The sequence below is a fragment of the Furipterus horrens genome, unplaced genomic scaffold, assembly GCF_987537825.1.
Source record: "Furipterus horrens unplaced genomic scaffold, mFurHor1.1.pri manual_scaffold_1, whole genome shotgun sequence".
Taxonomy (NCBI): Eukaryota; Metazoa; Chordata; class Mammalia; order Chiroptera; family Furipteridae; genus Furipterus; species Furipterus horrens.
The window spans coordinates 108,664,406-108,681,380 of NW_028327171.1; the positions used below are offsets into that span (position 1 = coordinate 108,664,406).

The window sequence follows — 16,975 nt, forward strand, 5'->3', positions numbered from 1 at the left end:
GCCTTTGCAGTTTGCTGTTGTGTGACCTGAGCAAGTTATTTCACTTCTCTGAGCTTCACTTTCCTCATCTATAAAATCAGATGATAATGCTAACTTTATGGGATCCATGAGGATCAAATAATGTCTATGAAGAGTTTTATAAACTACCAAGGGCCATACAAATGTGAATAATTTTCTTATTCTGCTTGAAAGTGAAAAATTAACAAGCTGTCCACTGGTATCTCTTTTGGCCTGGGAGACAGTGGCTATAAATGTTTGCTTTCTGAGTCAAAGCATTTGGAATGTCCTTCTGACTGAATTTGCAGCTGCTGGGGGCCCCCTTGCTGAGACAGGCCCTTCTCGGGCCCTCAGCAAGCAGCATACCCCTGACCTCTGCCTATGCCCTCTTCCTGATTCCAGTTCCAGCCAACCACGGGGAAGCATGGCCTCCTTCCAGGGGTCATTTTGCCAAGTTTCTCTGTGTGAGTGGACACCTCAGCCTCCGCCCTGTCAGTGCAGTGTGAACGCGTTACCCACCCAAGTTTGGCAGATAGCGCCAAGCATCCCTGTCTAGCCCGGCTATTGCTTAGGAGGCCTGGTATAGGAAGAAGAAGGAAGTTCACAACCATGGCGTAAATCGTACCCTGAACATTTTGGGCATGGGAATATATGGCTGCTTTACTTTCTTTTTTCAAATCTGCCAGTTTCCCTCAATATGTGTCATTAGAGATGTTTTGGAAATGGGTTCCTGTTCCCTAGACACATGAATCAGTGCAGAAAACATGTGTTGGGTATGTGCCAAGTAACATTTACTACCTGTGTTAACTCATGTAACCATTGCAATAACTCTGTATGGTAGGAATTTGTAATATCCCCATTTTACAGATAAAGAAAATGATCCAAAGATGGGCTATTTAACTTGCTTGAGGTTATACACATGGTAACAATGCAGACAGATTCAAACCTAGCAGTCCTCCAGACCCAATAACCCGGAAAGTGGGAAATGGTGACTCACATCTGAATAACTGAGATTTGATAACATTTTGCACTTTTGTGAAATCCTCTCTGGTCTTTGGCCAGATTTCCCCCAAAGCTTAACTTTTCCGTGTTGCACAAACACAGCGAACAGTTTGCAGGACTGCCTGGGGGCTTTTCTCTCTGCCCAGGGAGTTGCTCATCGTAATCTCCAGGGTCTCCCAGCCACCTCTCTTCCTTCTGCTCTAGGCTGCCCGAGGTTTTCAGAGCCCATGCTATGGCTGGTGGTGCAGGAAAAAGCATTCCAGCCCAAAAACAGAACAGCAGTGTAGACCGTCTGGGGCAAGCACAAAGGAGCCGGGAGAGCCTGCTCCTGGCTGGGATGGTTATCTCAGACTAAGGCTCGGGGTTGCAAAGGCCCAGGTTCATGGCCGGGTTGTTAATCCTCCTGACTCCATTTCTATTGGCAGTTTGGGCTCAGTCTAGTCGGTCTGCAAAGCCTGGGCAGTGAGTACAGAGACACAAAGCAGACATAATTCTGTATGAGTTTGCATTTTCCTCCCCTTTACTTCCCTCTAACTAGCATTTGATCACTCCTGTTGAATGAACAAATGAACATTGAGTTAAGCCAAATCTGAAACCCTGTAACTTCCACCCCCGGTACTAACTCTGCCCAGGAGCAAGTCTAGCTCCTCCTCTGGGTGAATCAAGTCCATCTGTTAGGAACTCTGTCCTTGTTCCTACCTGGTTCTCTATCTTTATCTGTCCCTTGGCTGAACACATTGAAGCATAGATTTCAGGTTTTCAATGACACAAAGCTGGGAGGAATCACTACTCTGATGAGAATCAGGAATACTGTATTACATCTTAGCTAGAAAGCTAACAGAAAATTAATAGAAAATTCTCCAAGTTAAAAGCCTTAGAACCCCAAGCAGAGAAATGGGGGAGCTGGCTCAAGAAGGCTCTGTGGGTCAGATTGGGGTTTTTGGTAGGCTACATTCTCAATAGAAGCCAACAGCCTGACTTAACCGGTTCCCAGACCAACTGCGTTGATAGAAGTATAGTTAGTGTCCAGACATGGGAAGTGAATGCTTGACTTAGTCTGTGCAGGGCAGACTACATCTAAAGGACTGGGTTCAATTCTGTGTGCCTCCTATTAGAAGGGACAGTGACATGATAAAGTTCATCCAGAAGAATATGATAAAAATATAGGAAACCACATATTTGAGAATAATTTTAAGCAATATTTGGAAAAAAAGAAGGCTTAAGGAATGCTGGATCTAGTCTTCACGTATGTGAAGCTCTACAGAAGAAAGATTACTTCTGTATTACACTAGATGGCAGACTAAGAACTCAGAATGGAAATGGTAAAAACAGAAAATGTTAGAAGCACAGTAATGCGCCAGGAGGGGATAGCATCATAAAGCAGAGAGGTTGATGTCTTTAAAAGGGTTCTGCCTTGATTAAGAGTTTAGAGTAGAAGCTTACTAAAGTCTTAGGTTTCTATGACCTCTAATTTTAGCTGCTTCTCCCATCTGGGTGTCTCTGCAGCTTTGCCAAGCATGGATTTGAAAGTCCCCTTCCCACAGTTACACCAATCCATATATCATCAATGCATTAGGTACAAGTATGGACCTAGAGCCTTGTGACATTCTCGAAAACTGCAACAAGCATTAATCTAACCAGACTGAGTGGAAAGGGTTCTGAGCCTAGAATTTGAAAAACTGAGTCTGCTATCAACTAGCTTGGGACCCTCAGTTATGAGTTAAAAGGTTGGATGACTTCTGATTTAATTCATTTACTTACCAGTGCACTCATTCATTCAACAAATGTTTATTATCTGCCATCTTCTAGACACTGTCCTCCTTAGATAAGTCCCTTCCTCTTTGGGGAATTCATTTTCCTCATCTGTAAAATAGAGGGATTGGTTTAGATGAATCCCCAGGCCCCCTTCAGTCTAATAGTCTAATACGCCATGTACACACCTGACAATACCATTATCTCAGTCCACATGTTCTCATTTTGGCTAACAGGCTGCCACATAGGCTTGGGTGAATGCCTTGCAAAATGAAAAACCATTTTGTGGTGCAGGCATTTCTCCAATCTGTCTACCTATTAACTCATGTTTTAAAGTGAATAAAAAGGTTCCTTTAATGTATATATGTCAAAGGCATATCACATTAAAAGAAACAAAAAATAAATAAATAGAATAAAAGGAGAAATTGAGAACACAACCGATGCTAATTGTAATGGTTAATACCTATTGATCAACTAATGCTAATTGTAATAATTATTACCTATTGATTGCTTATTGAGGCCACCTTTTGAGACTTTGAAAGTCTAAAAATGCCTTTAGTGTACCCTCGTATTGACTGAAGGTTTGCCTGGGCATGGAATTCTAGGTTAGAAATAATTCTCACTCAGAATTTTGAAGGAATTGCTCCATTTTCATTTACATACAAATGCTGTTGATGAAATCTGCTGTCATTATGATCCTTGATTTGTTGGATTTTTACCTGATTTTTTTCCTCCTCTCTGAAAACTTTTAGAATGCAGTACTCTTTTTTTCCCTGTCAATATGTCCTGATGCTGTTTTAGAGTGGGACTTTTTTAATTAATTGCAACAAGCACCTGGAACATTGTATCAATTTGATGCATGCCTTTCAGCTCCGGGAGTTTTCCCTTACAATTTATTTCTTTCCATTCTGTTTACCTAAAACTTGTAAGATTGAGTCTCTAATTTTCTTGTATTTTCTCTCATATTTGCATCTCTCAATGTTCTAGTTCAACTTTCTGGAGAATTTCTTTGACTTTATCTTCCCACCCATGTCTGAAATGTTTTGTTTCAACCATGTTTTTCATTTCTAAGAGCGCTTTTTCATCCTGTAATTTTCCCCCTTTCTTTAACAGCTTGTTCTTTTGTCACGGATACAATACCTCTCTATCCCTCTGAAGGCATTATAGCGTTGTTGAAGTTTTATTGTCCTGCCTGTCTTGTTCCCTCGGAATTCCTGGTCCTTTTTGTTTGCTTAGTTTGGCCTCTCTTGAGGGGCTTTTTTAAAAAATCCAATGATCCTTAGCTGAATCATATTTACTTTTATCAATGAGGCACCAAAAAAGCTGACTGGCTGTTGTGTGTAATGGAAGGAAATTATTGACTGGAAGGTTTCACTGTGCACTGCAGGTTTGGGGAAGGGATCTCCAAATGTCAGCATTTGAGTATCTGGGCCTCTTTTCAGTTTTGCCAGTGAAAAATCCTCCCATGTGCCTGAAATGTTTATATCTGACTGCCAGTGTCCTGGGAGCCAAGAGGGACAAGGATGGCGGCCCTGTCCAGCATGTAGACCCTCACTGAATGTCAGTTTTTCAGGAAAATAAGCATGGATAGAGGGGATATGTAGGGGCCTGCTCCTTTAATAGATTTTTAATCCATCTTCCCTCCGTATCCCACCTATGCTCCTACCCTGGTGCGGCCTGGCACCTCCACTTCCCCAGCCTCCCTGGGGGTGTGCGGGGCCAACTGTCAGAAACCAGACCTCACCTCCAGTCCACCAAATCAGATTCCACTCTGCAAGTTACTTTGTTGTTGTCGTTGTTGTTGTTTTAATGTTGATTTATCTTGAATAGTATCATGTCTTACTCTCTTTGTTTTTGTGAGTCTTCCCCACTCTGTGTAATTTTGGTCAGGTTTAGGAATGAGTGGAGATAATGCTATTGATTAAAGAACAGATTTTTTTTTTTTTTTGAAGAGACTCAGAACATAAACTGTGGGATCCAGAAGACACTGACGGGAGTAGGTGGGCAGCCAGGGGTCCGGGGCACTAACTTGCGGAATGTGTTCACAGCTGCATTCCACGGCTGCTGGCCAATCACTGGCTCTGTGCCAGGTATCACTCAACCCTCAGGAGTTGTGGCCATGAGCAAGACAGACCATTTCTGGATCTTACATTCCTTCCTGGATATCACATTCTGATGTACAACCTGACAATAAATGAGTTAGCAAACAAGACAAGAAAATTAAATAGGGCTGTGTGTCAGAAAGCAAATATAGAAACTGCTCTGCTCATAGAATACTAAAACTGGACTATATGTAAAATCTGAAGTCCATTTTCCTCATCTTAAGCATAAGGAAATTCAGGTATGAGAGGGAAGGGACGTTCCCAATGTCACACGTGGGCAAACCTGCACCGGCACCAAGGCCGCCAGCTGCCTGCTCCTGCGTTCTTCCCACTGTTAATTACTATGCGATTCGTGACAGCAACACTGACCACAGGCTGTACCGCATACCTCTCTGTGGTTCTGCCCTTCGTTTCAGCAGCATGGGAAACCACAAAACCAGTTACCTCCTTCACCTGAAGTCCAGCTCCAGAGAACAAAGATAAAGCAAATCATCAGCCTTAATTAGACTCGGCCGCTCCACAGCTACCACAGTGCACACTGAAGACATCCCAGAGCTCCCTAACAGAGTTCCTCTGTGCCCAGACACTGCTTCGCACCTCTGTTTCAAAAATTCAATTCAAGATAAAAACTGCACTAAACTTGTGTAAAGGCAACTGCTTTTGTTAGAAAGCTTCCCTGAGTTTCGCCAGAGTGCGGGGACAGAGGTGCACAGGGACTGATGTTGAAGCCACTACTCTGAGGCATCATCAGCAACTTGGGGCTTTCCCGAAGCTCACCTAGTGGTCCTGGAGCAAAACGGGAAACCAGCCACCCTCCCCTGCCCTCTTCTTTCTTCAAAGTAGTGTGAACAGAGGTCTGAAGCAATGTGCGTCCTGGAATATTCTCAGGTTGTTTCCCATTGCATTGTTGACTTGTCTTACAGGTTATTGTTGTGTTGTTATTAACTTCATTATAAAGTGACTCTTAAGTGAGAAATATTGGGCAATATTGGAAACTGGAAAGGGGGGTGGGGTGGGTTACCAGAGCTCCCCACCCAACAAAGCCAGTCTTAACATTTTGATGAATTTCCTTCCTGCTAGTTTCTTGTTGGTTGTGAAGTTGTTGCTGATGTTCTTCGCAGTTATGGGGCTTTTATGTTATGGTTAAAGTTTTTCTCATTAAAAAATGCTGTTAAAAACATCTTCATGCCAAAAGCCACGTACATACAGTTGCAAGTGTGAGAAACGCTCACAATAAAAACCAGGACACAGGACTTGAGCAGCAAAGCCAGGCGTGTATTCACGAGTCTGCAGAGACGGGCACACCCTCAGTCAGGAGAATGTGCGCGCCAAGTAGACAAAGAAAACTGGTTTTATAGGAAAGTGCCCCACCCTAAAGTGAAGTTGCCACTCTAAAGTGAAAGTGATTAGCTTCCCTGCCCTAAGGTGAGAGTAACTCCCTTCTCAGAGATCCTCAAATTACATTTGCCCTTTGTTACTAATGACTTTCTACTGGTTTGGGAGTCACTATGTCCTTGTTTCTTACACAAGTCACCCCCATGATACCTCTCATTTTTTTGCAGTTGGAAGGGAATCGTATACATAGGCTGCTTTGACACGTTTCACGTTAAGGGACACCGCCTAGTGATACGCAGTTAATCTCTGACGGTGGGAGTCCAGGCGCCGGCAGCAAGTGCGGGCAGAGCAGCACAGTTTGAGCAGGAGCTGGCAGACCCTCTCAGCGCCCTGTAAACCGCACCATGTGGGCACCCTGCAGTTCACATCCTCCTAAGACCTGCTCTGGCCTCTCGTGCTGACGTTCTCCCATAGACATTAATTCAGAGAACTCTGTGCCTTGAACTGGCTAAGTGTTGTGGAGGAATTAGAGCCACAGCGTTAGAGGGCAGGCAGCCAGGAGAGGAGGAAGAGGGGCGATGCAGTGTCAGAAACTGACGTTCACAGGTATCAGCAGGCCCGGGTGGCAGGCATTGTGAGTATTTATCAGACTCCTGGGGAAGGAAGGGTTCTTCAGATGGAAGGTGTATGGAAAGCAATGGGGAACGAAAAGACAGGAGTGAGTCCTCATCTTTCATCAAAGGACCCAGGGTCACACAGTTCCTTGTTTTTAGGAGGAAAAGCATGTACTGACTTGAGAGACCTTTGAAGGTGTCACCTTTCCTAGACAGCCTTTGGGCCAGTTATTTTAGTTGGTGTAGGTTAGGGCAAGATTCCACTAAGATTATAAAAAAGGGCCCTGGCCAGGTGGCTCAGCTGGCTGGGGCGTCATCCTGTGCCCCAGAAAAGGTTGTGGGTTCAATTATCAGTCAGGGTGTGTATGGGAGGCAACCAACCGATCAATGCATCTCTCACACATTGATGTTTCTCTTTCCTCTCTCTCTCTCTCTCTCTCTCTCTCTCTCTCTCTCTCTCTGGCTCTCTCTCCCTCTCCCTTCCCCCTAAAATCAATAAACATATCCTCGAGTAAGAATTTTTAAAAAGATTATAAAAAAGGGAGAAACTGGTTCATTTACATAATAATTTGCATGCCTATATACATCTGGTACAGTCTGTTCCCAGATAGTGTGCCATCAAAATTGATTACTTTTTTCATTTCTTCTCTACTCCAAACTCAAATTTAAATAATAATAACTAATAGCTCTAGAATTTACTTCTTTTAAACATTTAGAGAACTAACTCTGCTCAAGGCACTGTCCTAAGTGCTTTAAAAGTATTATCTCATGTAATCTTTGTAGCAACCTATGAAGCAAATGCTGTTATGATCCTCATTCTACACGTGAGGAAACTGAGACCAGAAAGCTGAGTAACTTGCCCCTGGTCACTCAGCCAGGGGGGGTGCTCCAGAGCCCACGCCCTTAGTCAGTCGCTAGGCGCTGGTGCGGGGGATGGCGGGTGGAGGTGCAAGGGCGGCAGCTGGGCCCTGAGTGGGCAGCAGCTGACTGCTGGGTGGGGTAGTGTCCCCGCCTCTCTGAATGTCTCTGGGAAACCCACGGGGAGTTTTTTTTTCCATGACGCGGAAGTGCTTGGGCATAATCTAGCTCACACTGTTTATCCAAGAAGGAGGTTCAGTTAATCCCCAACTAGGAACAAGCAAAAATGGACCTAACCAAAAGCAGTAGTTCCTGGCAAGTAGGTTCTGAGTAAGAGCCGAGGGTGGGCATGCAGTCTCTTCTTTCTAACTTGCGTGTAGCCGTTCGTACTGGAAAGAAGGCATCAGGGCTCCACGGAGGAGCAGGAGGAAAGTGAGGATGTGAGGAGCAACTTCCGCCCCTCCGGAGGCACCACAGAGGGGGGAGGGCAGAGCCCACCCAGGGGCTGGGCAGCAGGGGAACGGGCTCCCCCGGAAAGGCGGGGGCCCAGAAAGGAGAGAGATGGGGAAAGAATCAGGTGATGACTCAGCAGCAGGCAACTGGAGGAAATCCAAGTAGCACTCAGCATCCAAAAGGCTTAGTCAGGGCCCTAGGAGCTGGGCAAAGAAAATGTCTGCGAAGCTCCCAGGAAGGGGCCAAGTCAAAGGCTGGGCAGGAAAGGCCAGGTTCTCTGCCGGAGTAGCGGGTACTGTGAAGGGTGTAAGATGAGATCCTAGAGTACAGGGCACAGGAGACCCACACACCTGACTTCATGCTGCGCGTCTGTGCTGCACGCTCGGGCTCCCAGCGTTTCCCCAGGAGACATAAGATTGGTTTTAGAATCTGAAGCAGGATCGAATTGATAGTTTGGAAGTTAAGCACCCATAGTAGACAGCCTCAAAATACACAGTAAAACTATGATGCAGCCTCAGAGTTTCGAACAGGGAGGGAGGGAGAGCATCCCTGACCTCTGTGGTGGCGGGGGTGGGACTGAGGACGCCCATCAGATGGCGACATTGCACATTGACAGAAGAGCTGAGGAGCTGATAGAAGAGACCCAACTGTAAATCATCAAAATATTTTTTAAGCTATTTAGGGGGATCATCCTAGAGACATCAGGAAGCTGCTAAAGGAGAGAAAAGTAGTTTTTTACATTTAGGTCAGTAAAAAGGGTCTACTCAGTAGGGACTGCTTTTTTCTTGAGAAATATTTAGAGGAAAAGAGGCCCTGGTTATAGGTTTGTCTTTTTTGAAGACTAGCATAACTCAGTGAAGAATATGACATTTAAAGTGTCGGGGAAGTAAGCAATCTGTCCATATGTCAGATCTGCATGGGATGACTTCTGGGGGAAACCTGCAAGTCAAAGAGCAAAGGCAGAGATAATACAATATTTACGTTCACACCACCAGCAACAGGAGGAAGAGCAGGTGGTTAAAAGAACGAGAAGAGGGTACTGGGGACACAGAGGAAGTTCTTTAATTAATCCAAGTTTAGAGCCATGAAATGGGAGAACGGGGGGTGTAAGGGAGCAAAGCTGCATCCGAGAAGCAAGAGTGGAGAGTGGGTAAGGGAAGGCTGGGCACACTCGGGAGGAAGTGGGTGTTCAAGGAATTGACAATTAAAGCTCAAGTCAATTTAAAATAAGTCAGGATGTGGGGATGGATGGATAGACAGACAGACAGAGAGACAGATGATGGAGAAGAGAGTTACGACAGAGGGACCTCTGTGCTGCCTCTCAGGTGAATGGCCCTCCCCAGGCAGAGACCCAGTGGCTGACCAGCCGCCCAGTCGCGAGGCAAAGGGCATGAATAGCAGTGGTTTGTCAGCTCCACACCTGCGTCTGGGTGATTAATAAGTGAAGCAGGAAACACGCGAGAGGCAGGCGTAGCCCACGCAGGGAGACTTGTGGGAAGGGAGGCAGGCTCAGCTGGAAGAAAAATTAGAAAACAGACATGGGTCTCCCTGACAAGATGTTGAAAAGAAAGCCAAAGATGGAGAGTGCCACATGGGCCTAACAGGGAAAATTAGAAGACAAACATGCCAAGGAATATTAAATAAAAATCTAAAGATGTGCAAAGGAGGACATTAAAACAGTTCTTAAAAGGCTGTGAGGAAGAAAAGAAATCAGACAAAACAGAGATGTGGCTTGCAATTTTCTATAGCAGGCTGTTGAATAAAACCTATTTAAATTCCTGGGAGCAGAGATTCAGCTCAGGGAGAGGAGTGGGAGCTTCCTGAACGTGCCACTGGAGCGTGGTAACGGGGAGGAAAGTAAGAGTGGGGATGTGTTCGCTGGTCCTTTCAAAATGGAAAGAAGAGGAGGAGAAAGTGAGGACCCCGGGCTGTCTAGCACAGGAGACCAGCTAACGCACACCAGAGCTGGTCAGAATGGGGAACGTGGCCGGACATCTTTAAGAAACTGATCATCTAGTATTTCTGAAAGAACTTGGCTTTTGTGGATTAATGAGGGAAGCACTCTGTTTATCTGTGGTTCAGGAGGTGGTGTGACGCACCACAGTCCAGGAAAAGGCTTAAAGCGTGAACCACGAGTGAAGTGCATGTAAGGGCTGCAAGTAAAAGCCCTTTAAGTGTGCTGGGAGTCCTCAGAGGTCTTCCGCCCCTCTGTCCTTGACCCCTCCCCTACTGACAGGAGCTCTTAGCACCTTGAGCACTGACTCCAGCTGTGCCTTCTCTGAAGTGTGAGCCCCGAGTCCCCACTTAGCACCCTAAGGCTTCCTTGTTGCTCTGGGGAGAGAGTGGGGATTGTTTCAGGGACAGCCTTGCCTGCCCACCAACTCATATCTCAAACCCCTCAGCTGCCAGGCTTTGGAATTCCCTTATTGCCCTGGGCTGGGGGCCTGCTGTAGTAAGTCTCTGGGATCCGTCACTGAGGGGAGGCGGACCAAGCATTCATCCATAACAGTCCTGAGCTAGATCTGAAGCTGGAACACCAGAGACATTGCCCATCGATCACCTTTCTTCCTTCCACTTCCTTCTTCGTCTGTCTGGACTGAGCAGCCTACAGAAGGCAAACGCCACCATCTAGTGGTGTTTCCAGCCTTCTCTCCAGGAACTGGATCATTGAATTGTAGAAGCACACAGCCTGGCTCTTTGTTCTCCCCTACCCCCAGCGCCAGACCCTAGCCTGCCAGTCAGTCTGGCTCTCATTTGCCCAAGGGAACAGTGGCCTCCTATCTGGGTGACACGCTGCTTGTTTGCAACCAGAGCCTCTCTGCTCTACCTCAGCAGTCTGCAAAGGGTCAGCAAGTTGCATCTCAGGTCACATGCACACCTTACCCCAAGGAAAGACTGTGAGGACATGACAGCTGGCGCAAACGGACAGCTGCACTGAGGCACACAAGCTCAGTGACAGAAATGCTCAGAAGCCAAGGAATGCTCATGCATCTCAGCTGGCATTCTACAAATAGTCCGTTAGTGGAAAGTGGAATCAATTTTCTGGGATGCCACCAGCAATAGAGAAAAAAAAAAAAAAGCGTATCAGAGAGAAACTTGTGTTTCAGTGCTATCACTACTCATATACAGTGTAGACTGGTCAAGATATAAAATGTATTTCTTGGAGGATTGCTGTCCAAAAAGTTTGAGAGACCTGATGTAGGCCAAGCAGACCCTGAGAGGACCAATAGCTCAGGCCACTGATGTCTTCTTCCCTCATCTGCTTCTCATCCCCTCCAACCACAAACATACCTAAAAATAGATGTATAACTTGCTCTGGTGTATGCTTTAAGGACCATGGGGTTTGTAATTGAGGTCTGGGTTCAAGTCCAGCTGGGTGACTGTGGGAAACCATCTGGCCAGTGTTTCTCAGACAGTATCCCAGAAACTCCATTTTCAGAATCGTAAGTTGGAGTTATCATTAACAATATGCATTTTGGGCTGTGACCAGTGTGGCTCAGTTGGATGTCATCCCACAGAGCAAAAGGTCACTGGTTCAATTCCCAGTCAGGGCACACGCCCGGGCTGTGGGTTCGGTCCCTAGTCAGAGAGAGTACAAGAGCAACCAATTGATGTTTCTCTGTGACATCCTTGTTTCTCTCTCTCTCTCTCTCTCTTTCTTCTTCCCTTCCCCTCTTTCTAAAAATAAATTAAAATCTTTAAAAGTATGCATTTTGGGGCCTTAACCCAGGCCTCCTGAATCAGGGAGCTGGGACAAGGGAGGGATTTAATAAGCTCCCTGGGTGGTCTTCATACACACTCAGTGTTCCAACCACTGATCTTGACATTCCTGAGCTTAAACTTCTTGATGTATGAGAGATGGTAATATCACCTGATTATTGTGAGGATCGCGTGGATAATTAATGCGAAGGTACTTTGGATACTGTAAAACCACCCTGCAGACATGAGGTATTTCCATCCCCCAATATCCTTCTCTAAATGACACTTTAGGGAAGGGAGCACCAGGAGAGAGGGGATGCGGGGGCTATGCATTTAATGGGACCAGGAAAGCTAAATGGAAAAAAAAATGAGCCAACAAGCATGTTTTTTTTTTCTTCTGGTGTGTCTTTCCATCTCTCACCTTCTGTCCTACAGATTTTTCTTCCTGATCTAATCCCAACAGGGGTACTGTGCCCACCAGGGGATGTGTTTAGAGCGACTCCCTGCTCTGGGACCAGTGGCGATGCGTATTGCAGCCACCAGTCTGATGCATTGCATTAACCTTCTTAAGCCCGTGGGACATTCAAGTTCCCTTTGCAGAAAACTCTCACAGTCCTGAATGCAGAGCCCTTAGTACCAGGGGGGCTGTTGCTTCCCAACTTACTGTGGTGTTTGGGGTTTACCATTCTGCAGAAGCTTCCCACACGTGCGTGACATAGCTGCACAACAGATTTGGACTCATGTGTTAGTACAGCTGCTAGTGCAGACAGTGCAGGATGCGCAGACTGAAGGCGCGGTCCTGGGAGGTGGTTCCGGAGCTTCCCCCTGAACCGTGTCGGGGCGGAGCCTGAGAGAGCAGGCTGCTAAGCCGGCCCCTCAGCCTCTCACTCCGCCCCTGCCCGCCCGCTCGCTTGCTCTGCCCCTAAGGGCAACTGCTGTTCCAGGACGGAGGCTTTGTGCTTAGCTCTATGAGATGAATTAATAACTACTGGGTTCTCATGGGGAAAATGAAAGTCTCAGTGTTTAGCTCCAGAGGTTGTTCCTATCTCCAGGTTATTGATTTTTCCCCAGGATCAGTGCAATGGGAAGGGCCAGGCCTGGAGGGAGGAGAGGATGGAGCGCTATGGATAGTCCCTAAGTGAGATGGCACCCCTCTTCCCCGCTACCCTTCCTCTTGGTCCCTGGTGGCTGAGCTAATGTCAAACACTGTTCCTCTTCCTGGTAAACAGAGTTCAGCTTCTGCCTTTGAATTGAAGCCTCATTCTTTTTTGTGTCACTGGCAGCCTCTGTTTTGTTTTGTTTTGTTTTTAAATGTTTTATGCATTGATTTTAGAGAGAGAGGAATCGGGGGGGGGAATATCAAATTGTCTTTCCACTTATTTGTGCATTCATTGTTTGGGTGTTTTGTTTTGTTTTTTCTTGTATGCACCTGACTTGGGATTGAACCCAAAACCTTTGGCGTATTGGGACAACGCTCTAACCAGCTGAGCTATGTGGTCAGGGCATGGCAGTCTGTTTTATGCTAATAGTTCCAGTGAGGGGCAGGGATGGGAAAGGTAGCAGGGGTTACAAGAAAGGCAGGTTTCTCTTCCATTATTCCCAAACATCAACTAGAATCAAATGAGAGCAAGTGGCTTAGAAATAGATTTCAGTGAGGGTTTGAGGGGTGGCTGTGGGGCACAAAGGGGCATGGGGTGGAGCCCTCTGGCAAAGCAAAGGGGGTGTAATGGGGAAGGGGGTTAAAGACACAGTGGCCTGGAAGTCTGGCAAAGAAATAATGAGAAGAACTCTAACCAAACAAGAAGAAATTAGAATCAGAGTCCTGGTTTCTGGGCAGGCTCCAGACTGTTGCCGCAACTGGAATGGCTGAGTAACTCATTGGCCCTGTTAATTACTTTCTTCCTTGTTTTCTTTCCTGCTCCCAACTCCTTCTTCCATCTTCTCCCTTCTCCCTTCCTCCCCTCCACCTTCTCCTCTGCTCTCGCCTTCCCTCTCACCCACCATGTCCTCCTCCATGCCCTCGCGTTCTACTCCCATCCCCACAACCCCTCCAAGCTCTCTGGTGGATGTGAGTTGACCGTGGTGCTCCAGGACTTCAACGCCGGCCACAGCAGCGAGCTAACCATCCAGGTGGGACAGACGGTGGAGCTGCTGGAGCGGCCGAGTGAGCGGCCGGGCTGGTGTCTGGTGCGCACCACGGAGCGGAGTCCCCCGCAGGAGGGCCTGGTCCCCAGCAGCGCCCTGTGCATCTCCCATTCCCGGAGCAGCGTGGAGATGGACTGCTTCTTCCCCTTGGTGAAAGGTAGGGACAACAGAGGGAAGGGGGACGTGGACCACAGTCCCACTGGGGACTCTGGCCTCTAACGGACCTGTCTCATGAACCTGTTTTGACCTTGTTGGATTTCCCTGGGACCTGCTCATGAAGAGAGTGGGTTGGGAACTTAAAAAGAGGGGGCTACTGAGTAGCTGTGCAACTTTGGAATAGTTATTTACACTTTATGACTCAGTTTCCTCTTAAAAATGAAGGTTGAATTAGATGACTTCCAAGATCTCTTCCAGTTTTCCCATTGTATTACCCTATGTTTAGTAAAAGTCCTCTTCTACCTATGGCCAAAAGCCACTAGAGTCCTCCTCTCTCCATTAACCCACACCCCTCCTCTACAGCTTCCTCGGCTCACTGACCCCCGCCCACCCACCCACCCAGGTGCTCATGCTGACGTAGAGGCACCAAGCACCCCCAAGGGGCAAATCTCTGCCAGGACCTGGTGCTCGTTTATGTACCTTTGACAGATAAATTATGGAGGCTTGACTTCTATTTTGTATAGTTCTGTGTTCCTTCCACATGCTTGTTTATTCATTTTCTCATACCGGGGAGACTAACCGACTAGAACAGTGATTCTTCAAGGTGGACAGTGTCTCTGGATTGGCAGCCTCAGCATCCCCTGGGAACTTGTTAGAAATGTAAATTCTTAGACATTTCTCCAGACCTACAGGGTCAGAAATGCGGAGATGGGTCCCAGGGGTCTGTGTTTTAACAAGCCCTCCCAGGAACTCTGATGCATCAAAAGTCAAGGCTGGTAAGGGTTTGGAAGTCACTCATTCTACACCAAGGGAACTGAAACCCAGAAAGTGACTTAGTTCTGAGCTTTTTGTAACTAGTCAGATAATCTGCCTCAGTAATACTTTGTATACAGACCTGTGCTAGGTATTCATGGGAGAGCAACAGGGATGGGACCTGGTTCTGTTGGGAGTTAGGGACGAGGGTCACTCTGGATACCTGCTGTAGGCTTCCTAGTAGGTACAACAGGCTAAGAATGTTTATTGACTTTTTTTTAGAGAGAAACATCAATTTGTTGTTCCACTTATCTATGCATTCATTGGTTGTTCCTTGTATGTGCCCTGACCAGGAATCAAACCTGCGACCTTGGCATATTGGGATGATGCTCTAACCAACTGAGCTACCCAGGGCCGAGGATAATAATGTTTATTTTTCTTTCTTTTTATTTTGTTTTGCTTTTATTGATTTTATTATTTTTTTCCATTAGCACTTAGTCCCCTTATACCTACTCCCCCCCCCCACAATCACCACACTGTTGTCTATGTCCATGAGTCCTTTTTCCTTTTTGCTCAATCCCACCCCCTCACCTCTCCCGCTTAGCTGTCATCCTGCTCTCCATCTATGAGTCTGTTCCCATTTTCCTTGCTTGTTCAGTTTATTCATTAGATTCCACATATGAGTGAAATCATATGGTGATTTTCTTTCTCTGACAGACATTTAATGTTCCCATTTCAAGAATTTCATCTGGCCCATCTCCAAAGCCTGACTTTCTCCTTTTGTCCACCAGATGGCAGTAGCAGGTGGCATTCTAAATGATATAGCCTTGCTGGGTAGATAATCTTGGTTATAGGTCCTTGCTTTTCATCACTTTGAATATTTTGTGCCAGTCCCATTCTGGCCTGCAAAGTTCTCTGGAAAAATCAGCTGACATTCCTATGGAAGCTCCCTTATAGGTAACTAACTGATGTTTTCTTGCCGCTTTTAAGATTCTCTCTTTGTCTTTAACCTTTGGCATTTTAATCATGATGTGTCTTGGTGTGGGCCTCTTTGGGTTCATCTTTTTTGGGCCTCTCTGCATATCCTGGACTTTTTTATATTTCTTTCACCAGATTAGGTTTTCAATCCCTTTCTTTTCTCCTTTTGGTACCTCTGATGTGAATGTTGGTATGCCCGATGCTATCTCAAGGGCTCCTTAAAGTATTCTCATTTCTATTTTATTCTTTTTGCTTTTCTGATAGGGGATTTTCTGCTACCTTGTTTTCCAAATGGCTGATTCAGTCCTCTGCTTCATCTAATCTACTGTTGATTCCATTTTATGTATTTTTCACTTTGGTTATAGTATTCTTCATTTCCGTCTGGCTTGTCTTTGTGTTTTCTATCTTCACTTTATGTTTCCTGTCTCTTTGTTAAGTTCTCACTGAGATCATCTACTCTTCGCTAAGTTCACCGAGCATCCTTATAACCAGTGTTTTGAACTCTACATCTCTTAGATTGCTTCTCTCCATTCTGATTAGTTCTTTTTCTAGAGTGGTTTTGTTCTCTCATTTGGGATGTATTTCTTGGTCTTCTCATTTTGGCTGCCTTCCTGTGTTTGTTTATGTATATTAGGTAGATCTGCTACATCTTCTGGTCATGGTAGAGTGGCCGTATATAGTAGGTGTCATGTGGAGTCCTTTGGCACAATCTCTTGGGTCACCTGAGCCACTGCTCCAGGTGTGTCCCTTGTGTGGGTTGCGTGTGTTCTCTTGTTGTAGTTGAGCCTTGATTGCTATTGGCATGTCAGTGGGAGGGATTGATTCTCAGGCTGATGGGCTGTGAGGAATGGCTGTGACTACAGAGGAGGAGTGGTTGTGCAGGGGCTGAACCCACGGAACAGGATTCGCTTTAGCTGGGTTTTGGTGCCTGCCAAGTCCACCCTTTGGGTGTGATCTGGCATTCCTTGACCTAGGTCCACCCCCCCCCCTGGCCTATGGCTGACTGAAATGTTCATCCCCTCCCTACTTCTGGTCCAGCGGGGGTCCCTCTATATGCAGCTTGGTAGGAGCAAACGCAAGGGGGAGAGGCAGAGAGCTGTCAGAATGGGTCTGTGATCCAGAGGCAGGAGG

At 46.3% G+C, this 16,975-nt stretch overlaps 1 protein-coding gene across 3 annotated transcripts in view; it reads left to right on the top strand.

Annotated features, from left to right (window-relative positions):
- KALRN (kalirin RhoGEF kinase) overlaps positions 1-16,975 on the top strand; it is a 684,790-nt gene that overhangs the window by 541,871 nt on the left and 125,944 nt on the right. For all 3 annotated transcript variants that reach the window (XM_090277665.1, XM_090277675.1, XM_090277684.1), the window contains exon 34: positions 13,868-14,114. In XM_090277665.1, coding sequence (XP_090133791.1) covers positions 13,868-14,114 — 247 coding nt within the window. The remainder of the gene's footprint in view (positions 1-13,867; positions 14,115-16,975) is intronic.